Here is a 15,528-nt window from a genome sequence, read left to right as displayed (position 1 = left end):
TATAATATTTACCTCTATGAACTACTTAACAACTTGTAATTATACCTCTCTGATTTCATTATCATGAGCAGAATCCAACTTTCTTAATCATGCTAAAAGATGTTTAAAATTTATTGTACAAAACCAGTTTACGTCAATAGCACATAATATATTAATTTTAAATCATACAATAAAGGCATTATTTTATAATCTCTTATTTCTTTAGAAATCCTTAATTTTGAATTTATATTTAAGCAGATGTTAGAAATACTTTTGAGAATACTATGTTGTGAAAAACTGTGCTTTATCAAATATGAGTCATATTTGATTTCTTAACTGCAGTCTTATTTATAATTCCTTTATAAACATATATAAACATATATATGATCTCTTTTCCATTTCATAATGAAATTCATTCATCTCTTTCTGATCATCCTTTACATTTTGGTCAATTAATCAAAGAAAAACATTTATAAAGCTGCCACACCAAAGATTAACATCTCCATAAAGATATTCTGTAAGAAAATCAGATAACATTCTAGTTAAAAAAAAAATTAAAAACATGCAGCAAAGTATGATAAGCAGAATCGAATATTAGTAAAACCTACTTTTGCATAACTCTATAGTACCTTAGAAGCTTCCTAATGAAAAAAAGGCAAACAACTTGTACCTAAACAGAATATCAAAGCTAAATACATTCAGGAAGAAAAAGGGGCAATTAATTTTTTATTCAAGTAGAGTTTTGGTTATTTAAATATACTTAAAATGCAAGAACCAAGTTTCATGCACAAGAAATTTGTTTATTTAAACAAGGTACAAATTTTTTGCCTGTCTTCTACTCAAGACGCTACTATTATGTGGAAAATGCAAAAAAATGTGTTAAGTAATGATAATGAATGATTTAAAGAGACATCCATCTTTATATAATAAACTCAAGCACAAAATTATTATTGCTTAAACAATACACAAATTTTGTTTGTGGGCTGCATAGCCATCATCACTATTGAAACCTGTATAAGTTTAATATTGGGCAGACAGCAAACAAAAACTAGATGTCTCTTTAAATTTTAATTTAATATTTTAACCCCCATGCAGAATTTTACAAGCTGCTCACAAGATGATATGAAAGTTGTTAATATGGTTTAAAGCAACACACTCAAAATATGGGAAAACGGACTATAATGTAGCGTTTTCCTACTATGCATTTTCCATAACAAACAAAAGGAAAACCCACAACTTTAGTTTCTGTCAGGCAGACGAAGTCTTTACCTGAACCCTAGGAACAAAAGGCGTTGTTCTTCTACTAAGGCTTTGGCTCTGGTAAGCAAAATTAAAGAAAAAGCAATAAAACAAAACCAAAAAGGACAACACGCTGGAAACTAAAAGACCAAAAGTAAAAACAAAGACACATAACTATTACTTTAAACACAGCTTTACACCAACAACATATTTATCTAACAAAAAGCATTTTAATGCAATGCATAAATTAAATCTGCAAATCTGTTACTAAATCATATCAAAACCCTTTGGTGGAAATTCTTGCCTTAGGGAAGTCAGCAGGAATTTTGCCACTGATTCCCCAGGAGCAAGGATTTCTCTGTGCAAGTCTGTAGACAACATTTACAATATATTTAGAAATAACATGTAACAAAAACAACAGGTAGGCAAAGTGTGATTTAAAAGTGGTGTTAGAAACATAAGGTTGATAATCTCTTTCAGGGAGATTGTACATGCATATTCAGAGAGAAACAAGTTCCATTTACGTACTGACTGCTATGGTTACTTAGGAAAGTGAGTAAAATAAAAGGTTTTTATTTTTGCGATTTTAAGAGTCATGTCTACGGAAAGTCCTCCTAAATACTTAGAAAATAATTAAAAGAAAGTTAGTGCTCCCTGGTATTAACTTTATAGTGGGGAAGGTACAATCTATGTATTTCAATTCTCTAGCAATCATGAGAGAAATGACACACAAAATCCTTGAGTGAAATGGGATCTAGAAAATTTAGCAAATCATACATATAGATGCATTTATAACATATTTTTGTGCTGTAACAGTTCAGACCACATACAACCTTGTGGCCCCCAGTGGCTGCAGCAAGCCTACATCAAGTACAGACAACACAAATTCCTGGACTAGCTGCAAATCCCAAGCAACCACTTCCCACCTTCACCTTAGGGCAACAGCTAATGGAGTGGCACAAAATTGGTACAGAGTATGGGCCATGGACAGGAAAAGGAGTATGTGTTGATACCTCAGAGGGCTGGTGAGTGGGAGAACAGGAGCATGGAGTAGGTCACAATAATCACAGCCTTCTGACAGGTTGGAATCTCCTTTACCTTTTTTCAGTTTTCATGAGATTATTGATCTAATTCAAAATGATAGAAAGAAGCTACTACTCAATATTCACTTCCATTAGAAATGTACTCAAAGCATGGAAATAGGCACTGTGATGATGCTTCTGCCACCCTCCTTGCTTATTTGGCATGCACAGATGATCAAGAAATCTGTTCTATAAAATGTGTGAAGTAATCTGTTCTTATATCAAAGAAAGAGGATACATAACATTTGGCAGTCTGGATCACGGGTTTTGTCTGGTGTGCTCCCTGCATTCTGCAAGGTGCAGCAGCTACACTCTACCTGTCATTCTGCATAGGCAGAACTGCAGAGTCCAGTGTTAAGGGTGTCAGAATGTGACCTACTCACAATAAAAGTAGATCTTCAGCTTGCTTCAGCTCCATTTTACAAGGGAAAAAATAAGTTATCACAGAATATTACCATCCTAAGAGGGACAGAATCTCTCTCACCATGCACCAAGGGTCCTCACCTGTCATATTCTGCCTTGAAAATGGAGGAAAATCAACACATTGTGTGCACTACCTAGAATTTTCCAGGTTTTGATGTTAGAGCAACAGCAATTTAATTTTATAGAGGTTTATAGGGGAGGAAGAAAAGGACAAAGTACATGTGAAAGGGGAGGGGTAGCATGTGTTGTACTTGATCTCATCTCCTCAATGTGCTGACATATAGGCCCTTCATAATGTACCATAAAGGCTTTCAGTTATGTTGCATATATTACAACTATAATGAATATAACTTTATTTTAATTACTTTATAATCTGAATATGTATGGAAAATCTATTGAAGTGGTTCTGTGGTTCAAATGTACAGGGAAAGAGATTCATTTGATAAATGGCACCCCTCTTCTGCTAGAACTTCCACCAGTACAAAAATTAAATACTGTGATTTTATACTTGTATCCATTAATATGGTCTTATGTTATTATTTCCTAAACCTAACTATTGGAAAAGCATTTCAAGTTATACTTTTCATACAGCATTGAAAATGTAGCTAAAATTCAGTAGTTAAGCTAAGAGCACCAACATACAAAGAATACTTTTGGCTTTTTCAAAATTATATTAAATAAAAAACAACTCAGTGAAAAAATACAGAAACAGGAATGAGACAAAACAAATAGAAAATCGATAATTGCAATAACAGTCAGATATTCCCCTAAAAAACAACATGAATAAAAAGTGTTATAAAATAAAACACAGACAATATGGATAAATTATATTAGCAAGTTATAACACACAATAGTTTACTGTAGTTGTACATAATTTGTTCAATTAAATATGTACTTGGGCAGAATAATTAAGGTAAAGAGGATTTAATGTCTATGTGCAATGGTTTGCTTTGTGGTCAATCCTATTAGTCAGGTCTAGACTTGCCACTGTAACCTCCACAAAGAAAACACACAGACCAATGCCAATACAGAGGGAAACATGGAAGACTGGACAGAGGAAGACATCCCTGAATACTAGAGTGGCATTGCTGTAGCTAAACCAGCTAAAACCACGCTGAAAATAAAGAAATAGATTCCAAAATACTATTTATATTTAAAAAGTCCTTTAAGATTCTAGAGCACTGTCTGAATAAACCTATGCTCAAGTATTCATTCAAATATTTCAGACTTTCATCTAAATTGTTGTATCTCCATTTCAGCCAACAATTCTCATATTTCACTGCCTCTATTTCACAGCAACCACAGCTGCACTAACAGCAACCCCTCAGTACACATGCTACTATTCAAAGGCAGAGAAAATATAGAAAACACTTCAAAAATGTTGCCTTTCATCTGTTCTCCTAGATCCATCATACCTGCTTGAATTCAACCACCATCACCCAGAATATCATTGACCCACCACTTCCACGAAGAGCAACATCCTCATTTATTAATTTACAGCTTATTTATTGCCAGGGTTATGTAGTTATTCTCTTGCCTATGCACTCCCCATAAAGAATACATACAGAATTTAGTATTTCCTTTCATTTCTACCTTACTCAGCTATTTTGAATGAATATGTGATCCATCAACTGTTCTGTTAGAAAAGATCTGATTAAGACATGGAAAACCAAAATACTGTAGCACATCTATTTTGTAGCATTCAATATAAAATAGTTTTTGTAACTTGAGGAGATTTTTAAACTTCAGTTTTACCTTACTACTTCACCTTTGTTAAAGGTCCAAAATTACAAAATCTCATAGTCCATTGTAATTTTTCAAAACATCTCCAACTGAACAGGATTTTTTCACTAATTCTTCTAAGGTTTCAAAACTTTTAAAAATTGTAGAATGATAAACCCAAATATTAAAAAGTAAAGGAGAAACAACTATTCATCATAACACATTCAAGAATATAAACACCCAAATCTAATGTCACAACATTTTTAATTTTTCAAAACTATCTTAAAGTATCACATCAAAACTAAACTATACTGGTTGTTTTGAAAACACTCTTCCTGTAGAATACTTCAATTCTCATAAAGTCCTCTATTTCTACAAATGCATATTAACGTACACATTGTGATTTGCTCAGTTAGGTCCCATGTTGCCTCCTGTGCAGAGCATCTTCAGACACTGTGACCAGCAAGGTAAAGTCTTAACACAATAGCAGCAGGAGCTGGTTTGTGCCCTTAGCATGATTAACATGAAACACAGCAATTTCCAATGTTTCATTAGCTGGGCAGACAAGACAAGCATCCAAACTTTCAAACTGTCTACTATCCTTAGATGTATAAATTGCAACTTTAGAGAGCTACAGAGTATTTCTGACTTCAGTTTCACTCAGCTGGAGCTTTGTGTTCTCAGATAGGTATCAGCTGCTCTCTGAGGGAAACACAGCTAATATGAAGTAGGGAGTATTGAATGTAATTGCAAACAGTACATAAGGAAGGACCAAAAAAAGGGGAAAGATTTTCTAATGTCTCCTAATATTATTTGGTTTCCTTAAATGGAAAGAAACTTTTTAGAATAGGCATTTATATAGTGAAACATTCAAAAAATAAACAAAAATAGGAATTATGCCTTCTTGAGTTAAACACTGAATTTGATATGCCATTCTGAGAAATAAAACCTTTGTATTTCTGTTATTCTCAATAAATTAGAATATATCTTAAAATTTCCCAATACTATGATTATATACTTAAGCTTCAGTATCCTATGAAACCACTAAATCAAAAGACTTACTGACTTCACTAAAAATCCTGATCTTAAACTCATGATGATTTTGATCTGAAATTGAAAAGTGAGAAAGTCATTTCTATGTGGTTCCTATTTGGACAATTATTCCATCGTTTGTGTGCACTGGTCAACTGAGCAGCTACCTCTGGCTCTTGAATTTCCTGCTGGAAGCTAGGCACCACAGCTTTTTGACAGCATAATATTTTATGAAGTTTAGAAAAAAGGAATTTCTTTCTTCCCTGTCTCTCCTATCAACAATTTTTACTGTCTTGTAAAAATAAGAGGGTTTTTAGGAACTTTGGTCTGTGTACTTTTGCAAAGCACTCTGCATTCTACAGTCAAGATTTTTAGTTTTCCATTTATCCAAAGGATTGAATCTTTCAAAGTAGTTAAGTACAACAACTACAGAAAATTATATATTGTAAATGGTTCTCCTGATGAGCAAACAAATAATGTCTCATGCATTGCAAAATGGAGCCAACATGGCTACTGAAGAGACAAAAATATTCTCTGTCTCCTCTATCAATACCATAAACCATTTCTGTGCCACCTAGAAACAGTCTGCTTGGATTTTATGTGTATTTTTATGGTACACTCAACATACCTAACTTGGAAGTATCATGAATATGACTTTTCAAATTTCCAAACTTCTTTAACACCAGTTTTGCATTGCTTCCATTCCATTTGCCTTTCCTTTTCAATATGTCAGGCCTCAACTGAGCACTTTTGAAAAATCACACTTTGGAATTTTAAATAACATGGAAAGGTGCGCAAAACCCAACTTCTTCAGTTTATTACAAAAAAAAGTATGCTTTAAAAGAAAATATTTACATAATGAATTTTCTTCTCAGTGAGAGTGAAGAACAAAACTCAGTAACATCAGTACAAAAAATACAACATGAGTAAAATATCAGAGGGATATCTGGGAAAATTATATATGAAAGTTAGTGCATAATAAATAAGAAGTCATAACATCCAGGCACACAGTTAATAAAATCTACCAACTCTATGTGCAAGTGTGACAGTTGAAAAAATGTTTACACTCAACAGCACAAACGTAACCAGAGGCCATGATATGACCTTTGTAAAAATTTGACTCTACCAGTCTAGCTTACCAGATAAATATACATGTATATATCAAATTCAACCCATATAAAATTTCCAAAACCTAATAAAATGGAATATGATTATGAAATTCTATTCCTGCCTAGACTGAGCATTAAACAAAAAATGTAGCATTAAACAAAAAATGTAGAGGTAGCTAGCACAACAAGAGTTGTATATGCTGCAAAAAGTACATTAATATCAAGGAAATGTTTACATACTGAAAGTTGTCCAGACAAGAACTGTGGGACATCCCTTAACATGCCAGGACTCATAGGAGAAGTCACTGAAATAGAAGGTCGGTCCATTTTTTGAGATTCAAACGAACTAGAACCTGTAATTGTAAACAAAAATATTTTATACATAGTAGCAGTTATGCATGTATTTCAGCATTCTTTAAACAGAATTTGTAGAAATATAACCAAACATGCAGTAAAGTTGTGATAAATATCACTTTTTAAAATCTATTTAAAATTACCAACTGATGATACTCAATCTTTTCGTGATCAGATGCAATCAGGAGCTTTTATTTATAGAATGGAATATAGATTATTCAGATATTTCTGACTGTAATTATGTCAGTAAGTTGAAGGCCCAAAAATAAACACTTTACCGTGGTCAAATGAATTCAGTCTTCTGACTTATTATCTTGTACAATCAGACTAATTATTATATTTTTACAAAAATTTCAAGATGTGCACTATGCTTTTTGTGCATTTTGTTTGATATCTACAAGGTCTGAAAATGGTCAAAGGACATACAAAGCATAGAGAGAAAGTGAAGTATTTTTATAAATACAAAAGACAATCCACATCTCAAAAAACATAAAATTAATTTTAAGAATTGGGCAATGAGCAAAAAGTCATTGAAGGAGTTTTTCTTATTATTGTAATCAAGCTTATGCCATTTTATTTATTCATGGCTTCCATTATAATAGCATTCTAAAACAATGACAAAAAATAACTCCAAGCTGAAATCCATCTTATCAGATCCAAACCAAACAACAAGTTATTCTTCCCTACATGAAATATGGGTTTAGTCAATTTAAGTAGCACTGACTGGCTCTAATAAAGTAAGGGTATTCTGAGTTCAAAGTAGCTATCACTCAGGCTGTAAACAAAGACCATTTCTTTCCCAGTTTTAGTTTATAAGATGCAATTGAAATGCAAACAGAGAACAGGATATTAAAAATTGCTATTAATGTTCTTATATATTAGTTAGAATTCTACTTTCTTCAATCAAAACTCATCTAAGCTTATAACCAATGTTGAACCTAAATCACAATATCCTGAGTTTTGATAGCTTATTATTAAACAAAGGTAGATAGAGATAATACAGTAAGATGACATATTGAGACAAATACAGACAAAAAGACAAGACCTATACAGACTGCAGAGGACATTTTTCATTCTATTTGTGCTTACAGAAAAGCGAGAGAAGATTTTCCTACCCCACAATTGAAACTTACTGGACTCCAGCTGTGCATGTGTGCTGTCAGGTATTCTGGGAATGTCCCTGAAATCAGAAAAATTAAGACAGGCTGATCCTTCATCTAAAAAGCATATTTAACTTTCAATTACACTGTAACACTTCCCAGTCCACCATGGAATGCCTCAGGAATGGTGCATGGTCTTCTGGCTGTCTTCAGCCACTAGGATGATTATCTGTTATCCAGTATAAATAATTTCATTGTCAAATTAAATCCTACAGAAAAGATTTGGTGGATGCAGCAGACAGGCTGCACAATCACAAATAAAATAATTCATTAAATAAAAGAACAATCTCTCAGTTAATGGTAGACTAAAATTGTGAGCAGTAGATTTATGATGACATTATACATTAAATTTACTGGACCCTCACTGAAACATACTCGGCTGCCAATCATGGCTATCCCAGTACATTCTTTACTGTCCTTGAACCACAAATTTAATCAATCTTACCTTTTCTACAAGCAAAAAAAATGTATAAGTTCATTCTGTAAAATTTCATTCTTTCATATCAAAACAAGTTGCAACATCTGTATGAAATTTTGTGCAGAGCCATGTAATTTTAAAGCACTCAATCACATCCCCCCAAGCAAAGGAATATATTATTCCTCTGAGGGGCAAACATTACTGTATGCTAATAAAAACTATCAATATGCTAGTAAACCATTTCAGAGCTATTTGAGCAAAACCAAGCAAGATGAAGAGCTTCAGTTCTGAGTCACAGCAAAACCAATATTTACACTCCTGTTGTGCAGTTGATTTCTCCAAGGCCACAGCCAGTCCTGAAGGGTGGCCATGGTGAGGAGAGGCTGGGGCTGCACTGAGCTGAGCCCAGCTAGCTCCTTGGGTGCCTCTGTGATAACATATTTACTAAAGGACAAAGCAGCTGTGCAGCAGCTGTGAGAGAAAACAATGATAAGAAAAGGCCATGAGAAAAATGTTGTTGCAGACACCGAGGTTAGGGAAGAAGGTGGAGGAGGACTTGCTGCAGCTCCCTTTCCCCCTGACACAGACTCCTTGACGGAGAGGGAAACAGAAAAAACAGGGAAAAATTAGTGAATTTGAACCTGGAAAGAAGAGAGGTAGGGGTAAGGGGGCTTCAGTTTTGGTTCTATTTCTCACTATACTTTTATTTTATTAATTCGTAACAAATTCTTCTTCCTCAAGTTTGTTTTGCCCACAATGGTAACTGCTGAGTGGCCATAAACTTTTTCATCTTATTTCCTCTCCGAGTCTTGCTGAGGAGGGAAATGGCGAGAAGAGCACAAGTCTTTGGTTAACCCACCACAAAGGTAAATGAAAAGGAAGGGGAAATGAAAAAAGTTCCAGTGATATCTACTGTTTCAAACAATGAAGGAGACAGTATGATATATAAAAAACTTATCTATTTCTTTTAGGAAAGCTTTTCCAGAATATCTTTAGTATATCTTTTCCAAACATTTTTCAAGACTTACTAGAAAGGCACCTTTACTAAGTACACTGAGGAATCTTTCCAAGTGAGTCGATGCACAGTATCCAATAATTGAAATAAACCAGATAGCATAAAACTGCTCTAAGTGCCGCTACAGACAAAAGAAAAAAAATCTCTGTTCTTAGTACCCAAATCTCGTGAGAAAATCACAAACACTATTGAAGAAGCAAATATGTAGCTTTGTACATACAGAGAATTTATAACAGGGTCCAATACTCGCCTAGTAATTACATGCTTGAGCTTAACTCATAAGTACAAAAAAATTTATTCTACTATATGAGCCTGAAAAGAAAACCTTGAAAAAACATATATATATATATAAAATATGCATAAATCATTCTGAAAACAGTGAATAGGAGTTTTCTATAGATAGCAGAAAAAATTAACTTGAGAGCTTTGAACATTATCATTTATGCTCCTATAGCATAGAGATCCTTGTATTTCATGGTAGTGTGAATGGCTTTTCTTACAAGAAACTCTCACAGAGGTAAACAGATGGAGGAGAAGCAAAATTAGTTTCATATAGACTTTGCATAGTAAGTTATGTTCCACTGCACACATGTTGTATAGAGTAATTATTAAAACACAGAACATTATGTCTTCCAAATTCAAAACTGAAGAAACCATGAAAATAACATGCATTTTAAGTAACTGTTCCTGAGAATTAGAAGGCAGAAAATAGATAAGCTCTTTTATATAAGGGATAGCCAGCTCACACTGACTAGCAACTTGGCCATCAATTTTTATTAAGATGAAAAGTTTGTAAATTGCACAACAAACTGGCAAGTTTTGTTTGGTGGCATTTTTCCAGAATGGCTTTCAACTTTTTCTGCCTTGTCAGCTTAGTTTGTCATCTTCCCTTTTCATAGTTCTCAGCCCATAATAAAGAGAAAAACTAATAACTAAACTAATAACTAAAACTAATATATCATATAAACTGGTTCTCAGTTCAGTTAATTGCTGGTAACTGAAAATTTCTTTCACTATTTAAAGTGTTGCCACAAAACCATCAAGAAATTCTTATAAATAAGATTTATCTCAATGCATATGCAAAATCCTTCAACTGGGCATCAATAATTCTAATAAAATAAATGTCACTTCTGATATCTAGGAAATAAGAACTTTTAAATATTGTACATACACTGAAACTTTATTTCCCAGAGAAGAACATAATCCTATGAAGTTATGGTTCTTTGGACAAGCATAGGCTATTAATTTTTACTATCCATTTGATTATGAACTGAAATCTTCTAAACTGAAAAAAGTAATAGTCTTTCCAGTTCATCAGCTCTAACCTCACGAAAAACATTTCTGACATTATGCTCTTAATATCAAACTCCAAAGAGTTACACATACCTAACCAAAATCTAAAACCTACTAATTTGTAGAAGTATTCATCGCTGGTACTGTTTTACATCTGCTGCAACTGACACTGGGAATCAAATATACTGAAGAACTCTTTCATCCCTGATCTAGCTCAGCTCTTCAGACCATGAGGCAAGTGGTTAATCCAGAGAGAGGCATCTTGAGAGCCCACACCACTTGGTTTAAGGAATTATACATTAGCTGCTCAAGTGACAGCAACATAATGGAGGCCATGATGATAAGGAAGCTGAACAAGAGACAGCAAATACAAAAGCACAAGAAATAATACAGGAGATTTTACACAATTAAAAGAATGCAGAAAGATTTTTTTTAAAATAGGTATTTTCAAGATGTGAGTTGTTCATTGAAACTTTTGCTATAAACTTCTATTTGAGAGACACTATGGAATATTTCTGTATGAAATTAATTTGACACCTCCTTTCCTGAGACAAGTAACATAGTGTGTCCCTTAGCATTACTATTATACCCACACCTCCCAAGCTATGCAAAGGTTTTTAGAGAAGTGACAGATGATACAGTCATTACTCTAAGGGGGATCCAATTTCATACATATGCAGGAGAAAACCTTTCATCTCACTGACAAGGTAAAGCTGGTTTTTTGTTATTGTCAAGTTTGTTTAAAATTGTCTTACCAAATTAAGTTCCTACACCTTAAGTTCCTGATGTGCCCAACACAGTAAGTTCTTGTTATAGCTGAAACTGTAAAAGTTGTCCTCACTGGAATGCCGTTCTCAGATTATATATTTCTATAGGTTTTAGTACTCCTTAATTTTTAGTCATGTTTACTTATATTAAGTTACTGTGCATTTATACAAAATAAAGGGACACATATATTTATTAAAATGTAATTACAGAATCCTCAAACAGTCCAGGCTGCAAGTGATCTTGAATGATCATCTGGTCCCAACTAAAATGGAAAAGGGAGTCCAGATATTACCTATCACCCTGTCCAGTTGTGTCCTGCATATCACCAAAAATTCTGGGGGAAAGACAGAAAATTCTTAATAACTGTAAATATCTTCAAAATCAGTGAAAATCATTTCCCTCTTCACAACCCTGATGTGACCACATATGGAATTTCCAGTGGAGAATTAAAAACATAATGCATATTCCTTTAGGGTGTAGGAACTTGGAATAAAAAGAACAGTTGAAGAAGGGGAAGTATTCACAGCCCAATACAACAAAACAACTACTGCTATGCAAGAAAAAATTAAGTTTAGACTCTAAGAGGTAGGTTTGAAGGTTAATAAAAATGGGCAACGTACAGCACCAAAGAAAAAGTCCCATGCAATTCTAACTATGCATTCAGATGTGTTCTGTATTACATAACAAGCGATAATTTAATAGTTCCATAGATTAAGGTGATGTCAGTGTGGATTTGAGACTTTCCAAAGCATATGGATTTTTTGATTCACATACTATCTTTCACAGAAAATTCTACATTGCAGACTCTCAAAAAACAGAGTTCATCATCTGTTCATAGACCAAACATGATCTCAAAATTTTATGTATGTGTTATAAAAATAGGAATGGAGAAATAAAAATCAACAGTCAAGAATTACAACAACGAGTATAATCACAGTTTCAGAGCCAATATAGGCTGGCTCACCAACTGAAAATCCAGAGTAGGGAACCTATTTTTAACCATAATAGTGGATAACACCTGAGACTCTGACAACACAGGATTTCACACCAGCTCTTTTTACTCACTGGCAGGATCTATCATTCTAGCTACACTTTTGGTTTACAGAATTTTGCATTATATTTTTTTGTTTAAAATGTTAATTAATTTTTTATATATTCCATCCTAAAAGTGAACAATTTTATCATATGTATTATAAAAATACATGAAATTACTTACCCTATTGGTCTTGAAACTACAAGCTCTACTTGTGGCTCAGGTTTGGATTCTAAAATGATATTATACACCTCCTCAAAGGTGGCTCCTTGTAGTATCCTTCCATTCCATTCTAATACTTCATCACCTGTAAGTAAAGTAACAACACCCTGCTTAGGAAGTTTGCTGTGGACAGCACTTAAAATAACAATTTACGCCATTCTATTGTCAGTTTTTTGGATTGTGTAACCTGTGTTATAGAACAAGTTTAGAGGTTTTCATGCAGGAAAATCCTGAGTTTTTGCAAGTTTTCTGCAGCACAGCTTCAAACATGTAAAGTTCTATGAAACAATAATATAATCAGTAGCAGCCCTACTGAGTTAGATGCTGCTCTTACTTGCTTTGGCAGCCGCAGCTTACAGAAATCCTAACATGCTCTTTAGAAAATTCATAACTAAAACATCATATCTCATCAACTTGGTTCACATAGTTGCTAGGTTAATAGTTAATATTTCTTGAGCGTGCTCCAGTGTAGCAATCTATGGTTTGCATGTTGGAACAGAAGCAGCTTCCTAGCCAAGGTGGTTCTGTTCAAACCTTTGTCATAGCTTGGTTTACTCTAAACAAAATATACACCACAAAATGACTGGGGGGACACCAATAGAATATTATTTTGAGCATAAAAATGAGCAAAAATGTTAAAATATTTTTGAACAATATGAGAACATATATTTCACAAAAGCAACCACCTAATAACAGCGTCAGGTTGAATTCTGCAGTATTTCATCACATTTATTTAATATAATTTTGCATGTAATTAAACTTGCTCACTTTTTATCACCTTCAGAAAAGAAACTCAGCAGCATAGATCTATAGTAGATACATACCTGGTCTAAGATGCCCCACTGTATCAGCTAAGCTTCCTTTTTTAACTTTGGTGATAAATGCGCAGAGTCGACCTGATTCAGTCATCTTTCCTCCTACTACCTGTTTCAAATAGGAAGTATTTTCACATTATGAAAATTACTTTAAATTATTTAAATGTTCTGGCAATAGAAATAAGAATTTAGCTTTTTCCTTGGATTTTATGTAGCAACACATATACACTTGAAAAAAACACCACAGAACTTTAGCTATGATGGGTTATTTCTGTAGCTTTTCTGACAATTTGTACAATTGAAAAACAATGAATATAGAGAATCCCAAAGCTTTTAAATTTTATCAAATACCTGCATAATATTATGTTATAAATTACCACCCAAAACAACGTAAGTTATTGATCATTAGACTACTCACTTGACTGTTTTTTCAACTGGAAAAAGATTTATTAATGTAACGGAACACAGGATGTTCACACTAAGCAATGAAATTCCCTTTGTCTTGGCAAGTCAGATGAAAACACTTGTCACACTAAAAATTTCTCTACAGGGAACTTCAACAAGTTTGACCTTAATATGTATCTTAGAATCAGACTTACATGTCAGAATCAGTAATAACTGAATAATTTTCAAATTCTTGAAGTTTCTTAGTGGTCTTCATACTGGGATTTAAAATTTGTAATATTAAATCCAGTTTAGTTTACTTTCAATATGTAAATACCTGAAAATTCAGGTCAGGGATAACTATTGGAAATCACTCTTTCTAGATGTCTACTGTGATTAAAAAGTAGTTACTCTTGAGTCTGAACTATTAATCAATCTCACTTGAAAGTTCATCTTCATAATATGAGATCTTAGAAATTTTAACATAAATGTTTAAACAAAAAGTGTTTCCTATTGCGCTGTTAATATTTTCTCTTGCATTTTCTGGCAATTAGACAAAAATACACATATAAAATTTGATGTTCAACTGGCTTCTCCGCTGACTTCAAATAAAATTATTTATTAATTAAATAAAAATTTGAAATCTTTCCAAAGCATATATGTAATACATAACTTAACTACACTGATTTAATCCTTACTCATAGGGTGTGACAATAACGTAATCTGTATGCCTGAGTTGAAGTAAGAGTCATGTTAAATAGAGAACAGAAAGTTTATTCTTAATAATCTCTCACAGCAATGATATGGAATCAAAATAAACACATGTTTGTTTCTTTCACTGTTTATAGTTTGTTCTCATTCTTGTACTAGCATTTCTGTGACTGCAAATAATAATATCACACAAAATTGAGATTGATATATGAGCTAGAAATAATTCATAATGTATTTAAAGAGCACTACATCATGAAAAAGAGGTTAACATATAAAAAGAGTACATTTTGTGATAAACCAATAATATTAAAAAATTTTATATTTTGTGTTTTTAAAATGTGGCAAATCAAACAATCAGAGGAGAAAAAAATTCAAACAGAGGAAGTTCCATTGGCATACTCTGATCTGGATTAAAATGTCATTAACTCACGATGCTCCACACATCTTCAAGGGAGATAACTTTTTTTCACTTCTCTTTCTTGGAAATAGAAGTTACACCATGGCGCAATGCTCCATACTGAAGAACATAGACAGGACTTGGCTTGCCTAGCAAGGGTGCACTCTGTACTTTGCTAAGAAGACATCCTCAGAAAACTTCTGAAAATGTCTGAAAATGTCTAGTCTTTCAGAAAAACACAATTTTTTAATTCTGCCAAGGACTCTGCCAAATTACTCTAGGTAAATGAATATAAATGTCTATATTGTAATTTTGAGAATGATAAGGCATTATCAATATTGGTATGAATACGATATATAGTATGAGAATACT

The 15,528-nt window shown here is 33.2% G+C and overlaps 1 protein-coding gene across 34 annotated transcripts in view; it reads right to left on the bottom strand.

The window, feature by feature from the left end:
- Positions 1-15,528, bottom strand: part of RIMS2 (regulating synaptic membrane exocytosis 2) — a 447,424-nt gene that overhangs the window by 195,243 nt on the left and 236,653 nt on the right. For 27 of the 34 annotated variants that reach the window (XM_085573910.1, XM_085573913.1, XM_021546502.4 and 24 more), the window contains 5 exons: positions 13,674-13,773; positions 12,811-12,934; positions 8,074-8,120; positions 6,827-6,939; positions 1,249-1,296 (listed from right to left, as the gene is read on the bottom strand). In XM_085573910.1, the coding sequence (XP_085430036.1) occupies positions 1,249-1,296; positions 6,827-6,939; positions 8,074-8,120; positions 12,811-12,934; positions 13,674-13,773 (432 nt within the window). The remainder of the gene's footprint in view (positions 1-1,248; positions 1,297-6,826; positions 6,940-8,073; positions 8,121-12,810; positions 12,935-13,673; positions 13,774-15,528) is intronic. The other 7 variants (XM_031504055.3, XM_031504059.3, XM_031504057.3 and 4 more) reach the window with 1 other exon arrangement.

This window comes from Lonchura striata, chromosome 2 (genome assembly GCF_050655825.1).
Source record: "Lonchura striata isolate lonStrDom1 chromosome 2, ASM5065582v1, whole genome shotgun sequence".
Lineage (NCBI taxonomy): Eukaryota > Metazoa > Chordata > Aves > Passeriformes > Estrildidae > Lonchura > Lonchura striata.
This window is presented reverse-complemented; position numbering and strand designations above follow the sequence as displayed.